Source organism: Malaclemys terrapin, chromosome 2 (assembly GCF_027887155.1).
Source record: "Malaclemys terrapin pileata isolate rMalTer1 chromosome 2, rMalTer1.hap1, whole genome shotgun sequence".
Lineage (NCBI taxonomy): Eukaryota > Metazoa > Chordata > Testudines > Emydidae > Malaclemys > Malaclemys terrapin.
The window spans coordinates 51,945,743-51,964,376 of NC_071506.1; the positions used below are offsets into that span (position 1 = coordinate 51,945,743).

General features: G+C 47.2%; 2 protein-coding genes across 3 annotated transcripts in view; one reads left to right on the plus strand and one right to left on the minus strand.

The window, feature by feature from the left end:
* The window catches only part of TPD52 (tumor protein D52), a 213,025-nt gene that overhangs the window by 23,321 nt on the left and 171,070 nt on the right, over nt 1-18,634 (plus strand). The window lies entirely within an intron of this gene.
* Nucleotides 11,488-15,814, minus strand: LOC128831149 (non-muscle caldesmon-like). Of its 2 annotated transcripts, none has more exons than XM_054017329.1 (2): nt 15,716-15,814; nt 11,488-12,014 (listed from the first exon to the last, which is right to left on the minus strand). In XM_054017329.1, the coding sequence occupies exons 1-2, from the start codon at nt 15,804-15,806 to the stop codon at nt 11,629-11,631; spliced, it is 477 nt and encodes a 158-aa protein (XP_053873304.1). In that variant the 5' UTR covers nt 15,807-15,814; the 3' UTR covers nt 11,488-11,628. The 2 variants fall into 2 exon arrangements, with proteins under 2 accessions (XP_053873304.1, XP_053873305.1); XM_054017330.1 differs by lacking the exon at nt 15,716-15,814 and adding an exon at nt 13,189-13,235.

Genomic DNA, 18,634 nt, shown 5'->3' on the forward strand with positions numbered 1-18,634 from the left:
ATTTTTCAGAATTCCATTCTGGCGTTCCACTGTCCCAGCAGACTGCGGATGGTGGGGACAGTGAAGGTTGTGTTGAGTCTGCAAAGCTGCACATAACTCCTTTACAATCTGTCCAGTAAAATGAGTTCCACGGTCACTGTTGATACTCACAGGGATGCCAAATCGTGGTACAAAATCTTTAAGCAGAAGTTTCACAACAGTCCTGGCATCTGCTTTCCTGCAGGGAAAAGCTTCAACCCAATTTGAAAATACATCCACCAAAACCAATACATATTCATAGCCACAACATTTAGACAGTTGAATAAAATCAATCTGAATATTTACAAAAGGTCCCCAAGGGGGAGGGTGAGCTGCCTGCCTAACTTTAACAGCTTTACCAATGTTATGCTGCTGACAAATCACACATTGTTGACAGTAGTGATGTGCAATGACTGGGAACCCGAACGCACACCAATCTCGGTTAACTGCAGCAACCATCCCCCCTTTGCTCACGTGAGCCATTCCGTGGTATACACGAGCAAGATAGGGCATTAGCATCTTCGGTGCAACCAGGCGACCAGCTGGGGCACGCCAAAGATGATCAGGGTGTAGAATACAGCCATTAGCACTCCATAAACGTTTCTCAGCTGCCGGTGCTGCTTCCTGGATCTTGGCCAGATCCTCAAGGGAGGCTAGTGGAGGCTGTTCAATCAAAGCACAAGTATATTCAGCCTGAGGTGCAGAAAGGGCCGCTGCTTTGGCTGCAGAGTCTGCCAAAGCATTTCCACGGGTAACTTCATCATGAGGGGTCTGGTGAGCTGTACATTTCACAACAGCTATAGCTTTGGGCAATAAAAGGGCATCTAAAAGAGCAGAGACATACAGACGGTTCTTAATAGGAGAACCAGTGGATGTAAGAAAACCTCTATACTTCCAGAGCAACCCATAATCATGTACCACTCCAAAAGCATAACGAGAGTCTGTATAGATTGTAACTGCTTGATCCTGAGCGAGAATGCAGGCTCGAGTTAAAGCTACAAGTTCGGCCACTTGAGCAGAAAACACAGAAGGAAGGAAAGCACTTTCAATAACAGCATGTGCAGAACACACAGCATAACCAGCAACCAATTTGCCCTTAGAATCTCGCGAGCACGAACCACGAACCATCTACAAAGTAAATAAGATCAGGATTTTGCAAAGGCACATCTAGTAAATCATCTCTTGGACGAGAGAGAACCGATGTCACAGACACACAGTCATGTGGGTCTCCATCTTCGGGCCCAGGCAACAAGGAGGCAGGATTTAGAACAGGGCAACGAGCCAAAGTAATATGGGATGAAGACAACAAGACAAGCTCATATTTTGTAAGACGAGAAGTGGATAGATGCTGTGTCTTAGATTTTAACAAGAGAGCAGCCACAGCATGAGGGACAGCAACAATCAAAGGAGATCCTAAGACAATAGATTCAGATACCTGAACAGCAAGAGCTGCTGCAGCTACAGCACGCAGGCAAGGGAGAAATCCAGCTGCCACAGCGTCTAGGGCAGTACTGTAATAAGCAATGGGACGGTGTTTGTCTCCGTGCCTTTGCGTTAATACAGCCAAAGCAAACCCATTACGCTCATGACAGAAAAGAGTGAATGGTTTAGCATAATCAGGAAGTCCCAGGGCTGGTGCACTGGACAGACTTTGCTTGATAGCAACAAAAGCTTGTTCAGCCTCTGGAGACCAAGGAAGAGGCTCAGGGGTACCTGACTTAGTCAGATCCTGTAAGGGTTTAATCATTGTTGCATAGCCTAAAATCCATTGTCTACAGTACCCAGTCATGCCAAGAAAAGTACGCATTTGAGAAATAGTTCCAGGCCTCTTAAAGGAACCTGGAGTGCATGTGCCACACTTCTAGTAAGATAACGGGTACTTTCCTCAGAGGGATTAGAATCAAGGGAGCTACTGGCAGGCTCAGAATCACCTCTTTGTGGTGAAGAGGAGGCTTCTCTCCCAGGGGAAGAGAGAACAATGTGTGCAGCTGATACATGCAGTGGTGAAACTGGCACTGCCGGGTGAGATTCGTTAGCAGACCCAGGCTGTGCAGGGGGAGGAGGCAGCACGGGCTGCTGCTGCTGCTGAATGTTACTGAAGAAATCTAAAATATCCTCAGCAGTTTCCTCCTCACTGTCAGATCTAACTAATTGGGGATAAAGGGGAGCAGAAGGAATTGCTTGAACGGGATTAGGATACACAGGAGCAGAAGGAATCGCTCTAGGGGGTAGACAGCTGGATGCCTTGCATTTAAGCTGTAAATGTTGCACTTGAGCTTTTAACTTTTCCTGGGAGTCTTTTAGACTCCGCACTCGAGACTCGTGGAGTCTCTTTGTTGCTTCCTCCCACCAACAGACAAATTGCTCCCACTGTGTATCAGAGGCTTTTGGTGAAGCCAGAGTTTCTTTAAGGTATTTAAGTTTGTCTAAATCAAAGGTACCTTCTAGTGGACATTGTTTAGATGGATTTGCACGCGTGTAAAGATTCCAATTATCTAAATACCTGCAGGTTTTCGGGCCATAATGTACGTACATGAAATAAGCTGGGGTACCCTTAGGGGGTGAGAGGGAAGACTTAGACTGTCCCCCACCCATTTTCCAATCACACACTCAAAGGGGGAAGGATGCCCTGTCCGCGCTAGCGGCTCATAAACTAAGGATCTCTCCCTACAGGGTATTCACACAGGAGTGACTAACGAGGATAGCCATGACCCCCTACACCTCCCTTCAGCAAAGAGCGTCGGCTAATCTCAGAGAGAAAGCGCCGCTTACTCTGTTGCATCCAGTGAGATGGTCAGACTGTCAGTGGCTCACACGGAGAGGAAAAGGGGAGGGAAGATGGGTGCACACACTCCTAGACCCAGGTAGCCTCCTCGCCGGACGATGCCAGGCCGAGTTAACTTACATGGGTCGGATCTCCTAAAAGATCCTCTAGTTACCGGGCTTGCGTTAGAGTAGTTCTGGTCACGAGCCAAAAGACTTCGCAGAGTACTCTGGGCGTCTTCCGGTAACACTCAATTCACACTGTGTACACACACACACACACACACACAGACTACACACATGCACACATACCAAGGCCTTATACCAGGTACTACTCCTAAGTACCTCCAGGTACTATTCCCAAGTACCTTGATGCATCACTTGAGGCGGTAAAAACCCCTCTTGAGGCAGTAACAACTCCTCAATACAGGTGCAAATCCTATGCACCTAGCATATGCTTACAGGGGGCGGCAAACAATTCCCCTATTACGCCGCTCAGCATCTGACCTTGCTGCACAGTCAATAAGTTCGGATGGCGTGAGCCCAACAGGGGCAGACGGCCCCACGGACAGTCCTCCTCCGACACCCCAATAGAGATTTCAAAAGGTCTCTTACCTCTATTGTGGCGCCATGGGGTTCAAAGGGGAACGATCCGTAGCAGCTGCCGTTGCCTCAGTGGGCGTTGCCATCCCGGACGAGCCCCCAAATTGTCGGAGAAAAACTGAGTTCTCACTATTTTGTTTAGGTACAGCAAGTCAGAGGCTTTATTATTAACTCACATGTGCAGAGGAGAGAGCAAGCAGGTCTCTCTCTGGTAACTAATTACAGCAAGCATTTATACCTTTCATTACAGAAATAATGAGGGACAGCTGCATTTTGTTTATACATAGGCCATCTTGATATCTCATTTCCTTACTTGTTTTGACTCTTGCCTACATACAATTAGTTTCTATACCTTATCTACACAAGGTCTTCTACACCTTATCTATACTGAGGTCACAATGACTTCTTACACAGCTCTTTCTCACCCGTCTCACACAATCCTCACACAATCCTCACACAATCCTCGCTTCTACAAATCTCGCGTTATCAGGGTTATCAGGGTCACAGCTAGCTTGACTCTTGCTAACAAAGACTGTCTCTTGCTAACGAAGCCTGACTCTTGCTAACAACCATCATGCATTGCAGTTCCCTTCTGTCAGTTCTTTTCTCTGCTTTCACACAGAGCAGTGCACTGTGGGTAGCTATCCCACAGTTCCTGCAGTCTCTGCCGCCCCTTGGACTTCTGGGTTAAGCTCCCAATGCCTGATGGGGCAAAAACATTGTTGCGGGTGGTTTTGGGTACATGTTGTCAGTCACCCCTCCCTCCATGAAAGCAAAATCATTTCGCGCCTTTTTTCCGTGCAGACGCCATACCACGGCAAGCATGGAGCCAGCTCACTGTCACTGCTGCTGTTTTGTCCTGGGTGCTGCTGTCAGCAGACGGTGCAATAGGACTGCTAACCGTCATCCACCGCTTCCGCTGCAACTCTGCTCTCCTGCAGACGCCATACCATGGCAAGCATGGAGCCCGCTCAGCTTACCCTCACCGCTGCTGTTGTGAGCATTGTAAACACCTCAAACGTTATCCTTGAGTATATGCAGAACTGGGCTAAGATGCCAGCATGAGGATGATTTTGATGAGGTCATGGACCCAGATGTTCTTGAAAAGCATGGGCTGTGGCAATTGGGACATCATGGCGGCACTGGGGCTGGTTGACACAGTGGAATGCTGATTCTGGGCCAGGCAAACAAGCACAGATTGGTGGGACCACATAGTGTGGCAGCTATGGGATGATTCACAGTGGCTGCAAAACTTTCGCATGCGTAAGGCCACTTTCCTGGAACTCTGAGTTGCTTTCCCCCACTCTGAAGCACAGGAATACCAAGATGAGAGCTGTCCTGACACTTGAGAGGTGCATGGTGATAGCCCTGTGGAAGCTTGCAATGCCTGACTGCTACTGGTCAGTTGGGAATCAATTTGGAGTGGGCAAGTCTACTGTGGGGGCTGCTGTGACCCAAGTAGCCAATGCAATGGTTGACTTACTGTTATCAAGGGTGGTGACTCTGGGAACTCCATTGCAGTAAAGCCATCCACTATGACCTGCACATTTCCCAATCTGTGGTGGGGCAATAGACAGAACGCATATCCCCATCTTGGCACTGGACCACCTTGCCAACCAGTACATTAAACCGCAAGGGGTACTCCTCAATGGTGCTGCAAGCACTAGTGGATTACAAGGGACGTTTCACCGACATCAACATGGGATGGCTGGGAAAGGTGCATGACGCTCGCATCTTTAGGAACTCCGGGCTGTTCGAACAGCTGCAAGAAGAGACTTACTTCCCAGACCAGAAAATTACCATTGGAGGATGTTGAAATGCCAATAATTCTCCTTGGGGACCCAGCCTGCCCCTTGCTCCCATGGCTCATGAAGCCTTACACAGGCAGCCTGGACAGTAGTAAGGAGCAGTTCAACTATAGGCTGAGCAAGTGCAGAATGGTGGTAGAATGTGCCTTTGGACACTTAAAAAGCTCGCTGGCGCAGTTTGCTGACTAGGTCAGACCTCAGCACAACCAACATTCCCATGGTTATTGCTGCTTGCTGTGTGCTCCATAATATCGGAGAGTAAGGGGGAGACATTTATGGCGGGGTGGGAGGTTGAGGCAAATCACCTGGCATCCGATTATGAGCAGCCAGACACCAGGGTGATTAGAAGAGTACAGCTAGGCATGCTGTGCATCAGAGAGGTTTTGAAAACCACCCCCCCCTTTGAAATAAAGTAGCTATTGTTTTGAGACCATGCATTCTTTAATTAAAGAGATAACGGACAAAGTAGCCTGGGTGGTGAAGGAACATACATTCACACCGTGTAGAGTCAAGCACAGGAGTTTATTACGCAGAGCACTGGTGGAGTGTCACCTTGCTTATTAGGCTTAGAGACACTGCAGAACAATGAATTACAATAGATTATATAGGGTACTCATTGGGCAGAGAGAAGCAACAGGGATGGGTTTTCCCAAGCCCCTGGATAGGTTCTAACAGCAAGGCAAGATAAGCACAATAAGCCAATGGTCTTAAAAGATTACATAATGGCTTCGCCTGAGGCTCAAATTAACGTATTGCTGACACACAGATTACCCCCAAACTGTCTATTGAAGTGTATAAATTAAATCCTAATTTTGGGCTGCAGGGGAGTGAGGTAGCAGCTCTCCCAGTTGACCAACAAATACATTCCTGAAGATTTAAAGCAAAAAGGCAGTAATTAGTACACAATAGTTTAAGTTTGCCCTTGCATGTGTGTGGGCTAGGATTGGCATACATGTGAGGGGAGGGTGTCATAACTCATGTAAATCCTATTGGGCCTCTTCCTGAACTGTCTGGGCTCTGAGGCCCACTCTCTGTACCACTATCTCCTCCCTGCATTAGGGAGTAACCGTGAGGCCTTTCTCTGTGCTTCATGTATCTAGAACTCATGATAACTCCGAATGTAATTGGGTGTACTTATGCTGACTCCACTCACTGACTTGAAACACACAAGGTTATTTGTTTACCCCAGCTTTTTCTTAGCTATGTATTGTTCTCTGTTAGCCAGCCCCCATGGCCCAGGCCAAGCTGTGGACTCTGGGCCTATATGAAAAGTTCTTAGCAGAAACTGCAGTTAAGATCTTACATCCACATTAAATGGATTAGGGCCCTTCACGTGGGGTGGCGGAAGAGGGAAGGACACGGCCACATTGTTTGTTTGTATCCACACTACAAATCAAACTGCTTGAATGACAGCCTTCTGTTGCTTGGGCCATCCTCTGGAGTGGCTGGGTGCTTGGAGCCTCCCGCTTCCACTCTCCTTGTTCCCTTCCCCCCCCCCCCCCCCCATGTTCTTGGGCATCTGGGTGAGGAGGTTATGGAACATGGGGAGGAGGGTAGGCGGTTATGCAGCGCAGGGGTCTGTGCTCTTGTTGGCTTTCCTTCAGCTTCAACAGACACTACCGCATGTCTGTTTGCTCCCCCATTAGTCTCCGCATCACGTCCTGCCTCCGCTCTTTGTGATCACTCAGTTCTTTCCTGGCCTGTACCACTGAATGCCTCCATGCATTGAGCTGTGCCCTATCAGTGATGGAGGACTGCATCAGCTCAGAAGTGCATTTTTTTTTTCCACCTTCTAATCTGCAATAACCACAGAGATGGAGATGATAGGGGGAGTGTAGAAACATTTGCTCCTGGGGGGGGGGGGGGAGATAAAAAGGGAGAGTAAAAGAGGGTTGACTTCTTATGTCTTCATAACATGTGGGAATGTTTTCAAACTGCAGCGCCCCCTTTGCCCAGAGCAAGCAATGGGTTGGGTTTCACATTTAAAAGGAGGGGCTGCAATATTCGGGTAGATGTGCAGCACACAACCATCCCTCCCCCGCCGTGTGGTTATTCTCTGGGATGATCCCTTTTAGCCAAGCACAAACAGCCCAGGATGAATGGGGTCCTTTTACTTTTCCCTTACAAAAAATCCCCTATTTCAACCAGGTGACCATGAACACTATATTGCTTTTAAACCCTGTACTGTAGTTACAAATGTGCACTCACCAGAGGGGCCTTCTCTGGCTTCAGGGTTGGGGACCCTGCCTTGGGAGGGTATTGGCTCCAGGGTGATGAGTTCTTGCCTGCTGTGCATTCTTCTCAGCAAAATCCTAGTCTGTGTTCTGTGACTCCCCTTGCAGGTGTCCATGGACAGTGGTGGGATAGTGGTAGGGTGTCTCCCCTCCCGTCCCCCCCCTTAGAATGGCATGCAGCTGTTCATAGAAGCGGCATGTGTGGGGCTCTGACCCAGAGCAACCGTTTGCCTCCTTTGCCTTTTGGTAGGCTTGCCTGAGCTCCTTAACTTTCATGCGGCACTGCTGTGTGTCCCTGGTGTAGCCTCTGTCCAACATGCCCTGTGAGATTTTTGGCAAATATATTTGCATTTCTTCTTTTGGATTAGGGTTCTGCCTGCACAGATTCTTCTCCCCCTATAGCAATCAGATCCAGTGTCTCCCTTTTGGTCCATGCTGGAGCTAGTTTGCAATTCTGGGGGGACTGCATGGTCACCTGAGCTGCTGAGCTCACCAAGCTGACCAAACAGGAAATGAAATTCAAAAGTTCCCGGAGCTTTTCCTGTGTACCTGGCTAGTATATTGGAGTTCAAAGTGCTGTCCAGAGCAGTCACAATGGAGCACTCTGGGATGGCTCCCGGAGGCAAATATCATCAATTTGCATCTGCACTACCCCAAATTTGGCCCAGCAAGGTCAATTTTTAGCACTACTCCTCCCCAGTGAGGGGTGTACAGAAGTCAATTTTAAGAGTCCTTTAGGTTGACGGAATGGGGTTGGTTGTGTGGGTGCAGCTAAATTTGACCTAACCCCGTAGTGTAGACCAGGCCTAATACGTCTGTCTACAACAGGGGACTTTACTGTGAATGACTAGTACCTAAGACCAAAAATGGATTTCTTTAGGTCTGGGTGAGAAGAATTTGGGTACCCCAAACCATTTTAAAGTTTCAACTGGCTTTACATGCTTCTTTGGGTGAAGCTGCAAAATTCTCATATCAAATGCACTAAACTAGGCCTTGTCCACAATAGAAAAAAGTAGTGAAGAGGGTGTTTGGAACCTACTCTGAGTATCTTTGAACAAACAAGTACAAATTAATACCTTCTAATAAACCAGCTTCTCCCTATTCCCAGTCCCTCACATAGCTGCATAGATGCAATCCCCTTAGTGCCTCTCAACCCTGCTTGAAATTAAGATAAGCTGCACAGGTCAAACTGCTGCTTAGCTGTCAGGCAGGCTACTGATGTTGTGCAATGGACCGAATCTGCACAGAGACTATGGAGGTGTTCGGTCCCTTAGAGGAAACTGTTAGTCTAAAACCCCAAATTGGAGCTCAACTCTGCAACTTGTATGAGCAAGTTCTTGTTTGTACCACAAATACAAGTAGTGCAGAGTCCTTTCCCTTTGGGATTTCAGACCTGGCAGTTACGCAATCACCATTTAAAGAACTTTATAAAAAGGCATAAGGGGACAGTCTGCTTAAATTCTAAAAACATTAGTGTCTTAACTGAATGTCATGACTTCTAAACCAAGTTACTAGTTACATCTCACATTGGAGCATAATTGGCATACTCCAAAAAAATTGGATCTTTCTATCCACATATCTATTGTAGACTCTATTCAAGATCTTAAAGTAACTTGAGCACTACTCAAAGGTCATCAGTCATGGAGTAACATCACTTAATGTATTCCTGTATATGCCCCCTTCTATGATTTAACCACAGTAGGCTAACTAAATCCAACCATGGCAATATCTAAATGGGTGAAGAAGCTGTTCAAGGACACTAATGTTGCCTAGTAGAGCTTATTGTGGAAAAACCTGTTTTTTTTTTTTTTTTTTTTTTTCTTTAGTAAGCTTAACTTTCATTAGCTTCAGATTTTGGGCATGTCTCGACTACAAACTTAAGTCTACCTATGTTAATGGTGCGCATCCTCATCATGAGAGCTTCCACCAACATAACAGGTAGTGTTGGGGATGCTGAGAACCCAGGCCCTTGGCTCTGCAGCTCCCTGCTCCCCAATGTAAGTAACCACAGTGTCTACACAGACACAGCACCACCCTAGCTATACCAAAATAAGCCCTACACTTTTTGTGGAGGTGGAGTTATGTCGCTGTAATAGGGCACTTACATTGGCAGGGGCAAGGCAATAGTGTGTATACTAACATGATTAGGTTGGTGTAAGATGCCTTATGTCTACCTAACTCTGTAATGTAGACCAGGGCTTTGGGTATGTCTACACTACGGGATAATCCGAATTTAGATAATTCGGATTTGAGAAACAGGTTGTATAAAGTCGAAATGAGTGCGGCCACACTAGCACAGTAATTCGGTGGTGTGCGTCCAAGTACCGGGGCTAGCGTCGATTTCTGCACCGTTGCACTGTGGGTAGCAATTCCATAGCTATCCCATAGTTCCCGCAGTCTCCCGCGCCCATTGGGATTGTGGGTTAAGATCCCAGTGCCTGATGGGACAAAAAACATCGTTGCAGGTGGTTCTGGGTACAGCCTCACTTCCTCCCTCCCTCCCTGCATGAAAGCAACGGACGGCAGACAACCATTTTCGCGCCTTTTTTCCTGGGTGGGTGAACACTGCGGACTCCATACCACGGCAAGCATGGAGCCCGCTGAGGTCAAGACAGCACTCATGAATATTGCAAACACCTCGCGCGTTCTCGTGGAGTTTATGCTCAGCCAGGACCAGAAAAACGAGGCGAGGAGGCAGCGGCGGCGGCAGCGCAGCGACAAGCATGATGAGGACATGGACACGGACACGGACACAGAATTCAGTGAAACCACAGGCCCCGGTGCTTTGGAGATCATGTTGTTAATGGGGCAGATTCTATCCATGGAACGCCGATTCTGGGCAAGGGAAACAAGCACAGACTGGTGGGACCGCATAGTGTTGCAGGTCTGGGACGATTCCCAGTGGCTGCGGAACTTTCGCATGCGTAAGGGCACTTTCATGGAACTTTGTGATTTGCTGTCCCCTGCCCTGAAACGCCAGAATACCAAGATGAGAGCAGCCCTCACAGTTGAGAAGCGCGTGGCGATAGCCCTGTGGAAGCTTGCAACGCCAGACAGCTACCGGTCAGTCGGGAATCAATTTGGAGTGGGCAAATCTACTGTGGGGGCTGCTGTGATGCAAGTAGCCAAAGCAATCACTCAGGTGCTGCTACGAAAGTTAGTGACTCTGGGAAATGTGCAGGCTATAGTGGATGGTTTTGCTGCAATGGGATTCCCTAACTGTGGTGGGGCAATAGACGGAACCCATATCCCTATCTTGGCACCGGAGCACCAAGCCACCGAGTACATAAACCGCAAGGGGTACTTTTCAATGGTGCTGCAAGCACTTGTGGATCACAAGGGACGTTTCACCAACATCAACGCGGGCTGGGCGGGAAGGGTTCATGACGCTCGCGTCTTCAGGAACACTACTCTGTTTAAAGGGCTGCAGCAAGGGACTTACTTTCCGGACCAGAAAATAACCGTTGGGGATGTTGAAATGCCCATAGTTATTCTTGGGGACCCAGCCTACCCCTTAATGCCATGGCTTATGAAGCCATACACAGGCAGCCTGGACAGGAGTCAGGAGCTGTTTAACTACAGGCTAAGCAAGTGCAGAATGGTGGTAGAATGTGCATTTGGCCGTTTAAAAGGTCGCTGGCGTTCATTATTGACTCGCTCTGACCTCAGCCAAAGAAATCTCCCCATTGTTATTTCTGCTTGCTGTGTGCTCCACAATCTCTGTGAAAGTAAGGGGGAGACCTTTTATGGTGGGGTGGGAGGCTGAGGCAAATCGCCTGGCTGCTGATTACGCGCAGCCAGACACCAGGGCGATTAGAAGATCACACCATGAAGCGCTGTGCATCAGAGAAGCTTTGAAAACCAGTTTCATGGCTGGCCAGGCTACCGTGTGAAATATCTGTTTGTTTCTCCTTCATGAAAACCCTCCCCCTTTACTGACTGATTTTCTGTAAGGAACCCACCCTGCCCCTTCCCCCATCTTTCTTTCAAACCAAATAAAGTCACTATCATTTAAAAATCATTTATTCTTTATTAATAGATTAGAAAAAGAGGGAGGGAACCCGGGTGGTATTTGGGAGGAGGATTGCTGGGAAGGAAAAAGCCACAAAGAAAAGGTTAAAAAAATGACAGCCTTTTGCTTGGGCTGTCTACTGGGGTGGAATGGGAAGGTGTACGGAGCCTCCCCCCCCCCCCCCGCGTTCTTACACGTCTGGGTGAGGAGGATACGGAACATGGGGAGGGTGGAACAGGGGCTGAAGCGGCAGTCTGTTTTCCAGCAGCCGTTCCTGAACCTCCACCAGACGCCGGAGCAGCCCCAGCGTTGCATCCTTCATCCTCTGGTCTTCCTGCCGCCATCTCTCATCTCGATCGTCCCTCCTCTCCTCACGTTGGTCCCTCCTCTCCTCACGTTCACTGACTTCTTTCCTATACTTTGAAACTGTTTCCTTCCACTCATTCAGATGAGCTCTGTCACTCCTGCTGGATTGCATAATTTCAGAAAACATGTCCTCCCGCGTCGTCTTCTTACGACGCCTTATCTGTGATAACCTTCGGGATGGAGGAGGGAGGCTTGAGGAATTTGCAGCTGCTGTAGGGAGGGGAAAAAAGAGAGAATTGTTTTAAAAGCTACATTTTGCAGAACAATGCTTATACTCTTTCACGGTGACCAACACTGTTCACATTACATAGCACATGTGATTTCTGTGCAAGGTCGCATTTTGCCTCTTAATACTGAGTGCTTGTGGCTTTGCTGCTAGAGATCACAGGTCTGGGCAACAGAATTCGGCTTGCATGCGGCCATGGTAAGCCATTGTTTTACAGCTTCTGCACCCTCCTTTCCCACATACCAAGCATAGCCTGTAGAGTGCTGCAGAAGCCTGGCCAATCTCAGCCAGTTGGGGGGGGGGGGGGCAGTGTGGGGGGGCTTGTCTGGGCCCCTTCAGGCAAGTAGAGTGCTGCGGTTTTTCTGTTAACATTCAGCAGCACCAGAAAACAAACTAACCCCCCCCACCCCCGCCATGAATTCTCTGGGATGATCACGGTACCCCTCCCCCCACCGCGTGGCTGGTATCAGGGAAGATCCCTGCAGGCACCAAACTACCCCCCCCCCCCCGCCGCCGACCCCCCCCCCCCCCCCTCGCCATGAATTCTCTGGGATGATCACGGTACCCTCCCCCCACCGCGTGGCTGGTAACAGGGAAGATCCCTGCTAGCCAAACGCGGAAAACTTCAGGGCCAATTTCCCATCTGCGCTTGGCTAACTGCAGGGAAGGATTTATTTTCCGCCACAGGCAAACAGCCCAGTAGGAACGGCCACCTCTGTCCCCTTAATTAAGTTCCCGTATTTCAACCAGGTTACCAGGAGTGATATCACTCTCCTGAGGATTACACAACAAGATAAAGAACGGATGTTGCTTGAATGCCAGCAAACACCAGGACCATATGCTGCCAGGCTTTGTCAGGCAATGATACCAGATTACTTGCTGCAAGCATGGCGTGGTCAAGTGTCCTACCATGGAGGAGGGAATAAGGATGCACTGCCCAGAAACCTTCTGGCAAGGCTTTCGGAGTACCTCCAGGAGAGCTTCATGGAGATGTCCCTGGAGGATTTCCGCTCCATCCCCATACACGTTAACAGACTTTTCCAGTAGCTACAGACTTTTCCAGTAGCTGAACTGACCGCGAATGCAAAGTCAGGCAAAGTAATCATTAAAAACAGTTTGCTTTTAAAACAAGTTTTATATTTTAAAAGGTAAACTCACCTGAGGTCCCTTCCATGGGGTCAGAGTCTTGGGTACAGGCTTGGGAGGGTACTTCAGTCAGGGTGATAAAAAGATCCTGGCTGTTGGGGAGAATGGAGTGCTGTGTGCTCTCTGCAAGCTCATCCTCCTCCTCCTCCTCCTCCTCCTCTACCCCATCAGCAGAATCCTCAGGCGTCGAGACTATCCCCGACCCAGAATCCACGAGCAAAGGTGGGGTAGTGGTGGCAGCCCCCCCTAGAATTGCATGCAGCTCGGCGTAGTAGCGGCATGTCCGCGGCTCTGACCCGGAGCGACCGTTTGCCTCCTTTGTTTTTTGATAGGCTTGTCTGAGCTCCTTGACCTTCATGCAGCACTGCTCAGAGTCCCTATTGTGGCCTCTCTCCATCATGCCCTTGAAAATTTTTTCAAAAGTTTTTGCATTTCGTCTTTTAGAACGAAGTTCTGCAAGCACTGAATCCTCTCCCCATACAGCGATCAGATCCAGTACCTCCCTCACGGTCCATGCTGGTGCTCTTTTTCGATTATCAGCCTGCATGGTTACCTGTGCTGATGAGGTATCTGTGGTCACCTGTGCTCTCCACGCTGGGCAAACAGGAAATGAAGTTCAAATGTTCGCGGGGCTTTTCCTGTCTACCTGGCCAGTGCATCCGAGTTCGGATTGCTGTCCAGAGCGGTCACAATGATGCACTGTGGGATAGCTCCCGGAGGCCAATACCATCGAATTGCGGCCACACTAACCCTAATTCGAATTGCTAAAATCGATTTTGGCGCTACTCCGCTCGTTGGGGTGGAGTACAGAAATCGATTTAAAGGGCCCTTTACATCGAATTAAATGGCGTCGTTGTGTGGACGGTTACAGGGTTAATTCGAATTAAAGCTGATAAATCCGAATTAAAGTCGTAGTGTAGACCAGGCCTTTGAAATCCAGAAAACTATGACCAGCTCAACTGTCTTTGCCTGCTAAGTAACAGGCTTGCTATATGGTTCATATTTTAGCTGGCTTTTGCCCTCCTATCATTGTGACAAATTATGCATTACCATACTATTAGCAGAAGTTTCTGAGCATCCGTTCCTTTTAATATTCCCTGTACTCAAGCTTTGTAGCTATAAAAACCTAGGCCTTTTAAACAAGCGAACAAAACTTGTTGACATTCCCATGGTATGAGCTAACTTGAATTAGCAAAGATCAGCACTTTAGCAATACCATACCAGTTCAGACTTCAAGTTATGGTTACTGGCCCATCTAAGAGATTCCAGTACTATTTCTTAGATCACATCAAGTGACTAACTTGGTATATCAACCACAAAACTAGTACCAGTACTTCAGATAGTGCCCAAGATAGCATTGTAAGTGCTATCTTAGCTACTTAAGATCCAACTTGGAACAGCATTAAATATGCTTGATGAAGGCCAAGAAGGTGTTAAATCCTATACATTAGATTCAGGGTCCTTAATGATTGGCAGAGTTCTGAGACCCAATGAAGGAAGTTTTTGGCATGTTGCATTGAAGGAAGTGGGTTTAGCTGAAGAGAGCAGTGTACGTAATCTATGGTTCTCTGAGGAAAGGCTTGAGACCAGATTAGTACATAGCTGTAAGGGTTAGGCAAACAGAATGCTTGAGTGTACTAAAGAGAACCAGGACACAGCCTCATCTGGAGCATTGTGTCCAACTTTGGTTATATTCTGAGATAACCAGTCCAGGGAAGAGCAGCTGAAATGACTAGATATAGCAGGACTAAATGGGGCACTTGTTGAGGCATCAATTGCATAAAACTTGCCTGCGGTTTTGTCACCTAGTTGGGTACAATCTAGACTAAATTTGTCACTTGTGCCCTGTAACCTGCAGTTCCCTTTACAATGTTTTGCTGCTGTGGCCTCCGGTCTGAACTGCTCACAGCCTCCAGCATGTAAGCCACTCCCCACTGTGTCTGTGCTGCAGCCATCCAGCCATACCTTGGCTTTGGTTAGATTGCATGGTGCCTCCAACACGCTCTATGTCTGACTTCCCCCAGAAATGTATTTGTATTGTCCAGCCCTCTCCTAGACAGCACAAATTCATATAAAGTCCATATTTCTTTGATAGAAATAGTGTAAACATCTTGTTACCCCAATGGAGTTTCACAGACACTTCCATTTAAACACACTGGATTCGATAAAACAAGTTTATTAACTACATAGATTGAATACAAGTAATGAGGCATAAAAGTCAGAAATGGTTACAATAAAAATAAAGGTACAACGCAACCGGTGCCTGATAGAACAACCTTGCTTTAAATTTAAGTTTTTCTTACCACATGCTCTGAGCAGTCTTACTGACCAAACTTCTTAGACTAGAACCCCTTTTCCAGTTCAGTGGCTGCTTCTTTTGTCCCTTCTGGTGCAGTGAATTGATGGACCAAGGAGAGGTGCCTTGGGGTGTTTGTCCCTTCTTTTTACAGTGCCAGTCCTCCTTTTGGAAAACCTTTCCAGCTGAGATTCTGAGACAGAACATCTATGGAGAAGGATGTTCAATGTTGCTTTTCCTCACCTGTTTGAAGTTTTTGTCCACCCTTCCTGCTTGGTGACTCTTTGTTTGGTTTTTTTTTACTGCTTAAATGCAAATTAAGCACAGCACACATTCCTTTGTTTGACAGACCAGTTTGTCAGCTTTGGGTTTGGAATGTGGTGTTAACACTATACAGGGAAATCTTATAACTCCACATAAAATGTGTTCCAAAGTTGTATCAAGAACATATTGACCCGTAAACTGAGGTTCCCACCTCCCCCACCCCAAGATGCTACCTCACAAGGCTACTGAGTACAAAGATTATTCTTTTTTGTGGGTGTTGAAGCTGACCACATGCAACAAAATAGTTTAGTTGTCCTTGTAGCTGAAATGGTTGAGTTTCTCTACCATGGAGGTAAAAATGACCAATGAAATTTTGCAAAAGGGCCATTCAGGTATATCCTGTGTGTTGGAGCCAAACATAAAATTGGTACTGGAAACACCGCCAAAACGGTGAAAGCGGTCTTCGTCAAGCAATTGAAAAACCTGAATGCTTGATATCTGCCTTTTATCTGAGTTGCACTAGATATGAAGTAATGAAAAAGCTGAGGACTGTACTTTGTTCTCATGCTGCCCTGACCGGTTGCTCCAGCAAGGGGAGGCTGTTGTAGCTTAACCCAATGCCAGATAAACATTCCAAGGGTGGCAGGTGATTGAACTACTTATCAGTATTCAAGTCCATACTAGCTGTGGGCATCTTGCCATCATTGCAAATAGCCCATAAGCTGAAGTCAGAGAAGGCACCAGGGGTTGGTCACACTACCCCTGAGATGCTAAAGACACATGAGAATTGTTGTACTGTGGCTTTTTCCCAGACTATCTGGAGTATAAATACCATCCCTCTCTCTTCAGAAGAAGGGGACTATTCAGTTGCTGAGGGTAGCAACTATAGATCCAGGGAAAGTTTTTTTTTTTTTTTTTTTTTTTTTGTTTTTCCCCCCCCCCCCCCCCCCCCTTCTGTTAATGTCTCAAACTTTGTGGCAAAGGCCAGGATACTTGGTGCAACATTAGACCTGGTCATTCCACGGTCAGTGAGATCTCTGCCTTTTGAGGATGTCTGAATTTTAGTAAGCAGGGTGCTGCACTTACATGTGGCCTTTGATTCAATACATTGAGCAAGCTTGTGGGAGCTGGTGAGGTGGCTCAGCATCACAGGGAAGATGGTCATTTGCTAGAAGAGCTATACTGGAACAAAGCTGCATTCAAATCAATGGCAGATAGGAAATCATGGTGTGTATCACCACAGGAATGTGGGAAGGCAGTGCTGTCACCCTAATTATTCGGTATCAGTGTTGATTGGCTAACAAGTTTAAGAAGGCAGTTGCTGGTTTTAAGCTCAGCACTGTTCTGCTGTAAGATCTCAAATATGCTGATAACCTCTTGTTGGGCTTAGTTTGAAATCACTGTAGCTGATGGCTGACTTGGTTGGGCAAGAAGCCATGAGCACTGATCTGATTATTAAATAGGCTAAAATGAAGTCCCTGGTCTCTATCATTAAGCTGTCCAGATGGCAACTGTCATGTATATTTGGGTAGTAGTGGAGGATGCTTGAAGAATGTGGACATTTGTATAGCAGTTGCTGCTGCTGGGTGAGGCCCTTAAATGATCTCTGGGGATGTCATGACATCAAGCTTGCTATAAAGCTGCAGATCTGTAGAACATGGTTAAACAGCTGCATATAAGCAAAACATGAGCACTGAGGCAGGCTGAAGAACACCAAATCGACTTTTTTGACTCTTGTGTTTCGTCAGCTGCTCCATAGCAAGTTGCAGGGTAAGATAAGAAGTTAGGATATCGGAGGCAATTGTTGGTTTGGCTTTGATCAGCACTAGTTTGATTTCGGTGGCTTTCCTGATATGGAAGACCAACAAATTCCCAAGCCTGTGTGCCAAGGAATGCTGCTATGTGGCCCACAATCATGTCATGTCACCAATGCTTCTGGCGCACAAGATTGCAGTTATGCCCATCATTAGCATATACAACCAGACCACCTTAAGCACCTAGCCAGCCAGCAACCTGGATGGTGCTCTATTTGCAAAGAGGTCATGTCCCTTTGGGATCTGTGGTGATGTGTGTTCAGCCTCTTTTAAACTACAGGAGGAAAAAAAAAAAACTTGGACCACAATGGAAAGTGGCTTCTGGTAATATCTTCCTTTGGTCTTAAATGAACAGACACCAGTTATCCATTATGATTCTAACAGTGTTATTTCAAAAGCTGAATTGCTGGCTTCTTCCACTAGAATCCTGTGTTTGAATGGGAAGGGTGGGGAACAGCAGTGCAACAGGGCCATTTTAAAAACCAAACCTGGACACACTACGTGTCTTGCCCTGTTGAACTGCTTTTTCCCACCCTGAAAACCGTTTTCTAGCAATGTTCTCTTTTAAACTGATCCAGAACCTTAAACCTGCATTAGCGGACTTCATCTTTGATCTATGAGGGTTTATCAGTTTAAGCAATCCAAGTGATACTGCATAACTGTAGGTATGCTTAAGTGGCTTTAAGGTTTAGATGGTGTATACCCCAATAAAACTGAAGCGGGGAAGGCATCTAAGGGGTGCAGGAACATGAACTTAGTTGAAGGGTGTAGGTTTAAAAGGCACTAGTTGGGCAAGTATTGACTAAATTCAGAATGGCCTAGTAAGGTAATCTCCCCAGTTCAGGACACCGTCTAAAGCTAATCACAACATAAAGGGACAGTGGTGCCCATGTAAGATCCCCTTTAGTATGATGGCACTACCCTGCCAGTTCAAACAGACGGAATATGGTTCTGGCCTATGAAGTTGTGACACTGATCATTATCCAGGAAAGTGATTGCCAGCTGGCAGGGGACTTAGCTTTTTTTAGTGCTAATTCTGAAGTGTGGATTTAAAGGCACCAATAGACCTCAAAGACATGTTCCT

What these genes read in the sequence shown, in the direction of transcription:
- LOC128831149 (XM_054017329.1), bottom strand. Translation starts at nt 15,806, where the DNA reads ATGTGTGCTGTGCTTAATTTGCATTTAAGCAGTAAAAAAAAACCAAAC. An exon ending in TGGACAAAAACTTCAAACAG is followed by an intron (nt 12,015 to 15,715) that starts GTGAGGAAAAGC and finishes CCCTCCCTACAG; the next exon opens with CAGCTGCAAATTCCTCAAGC.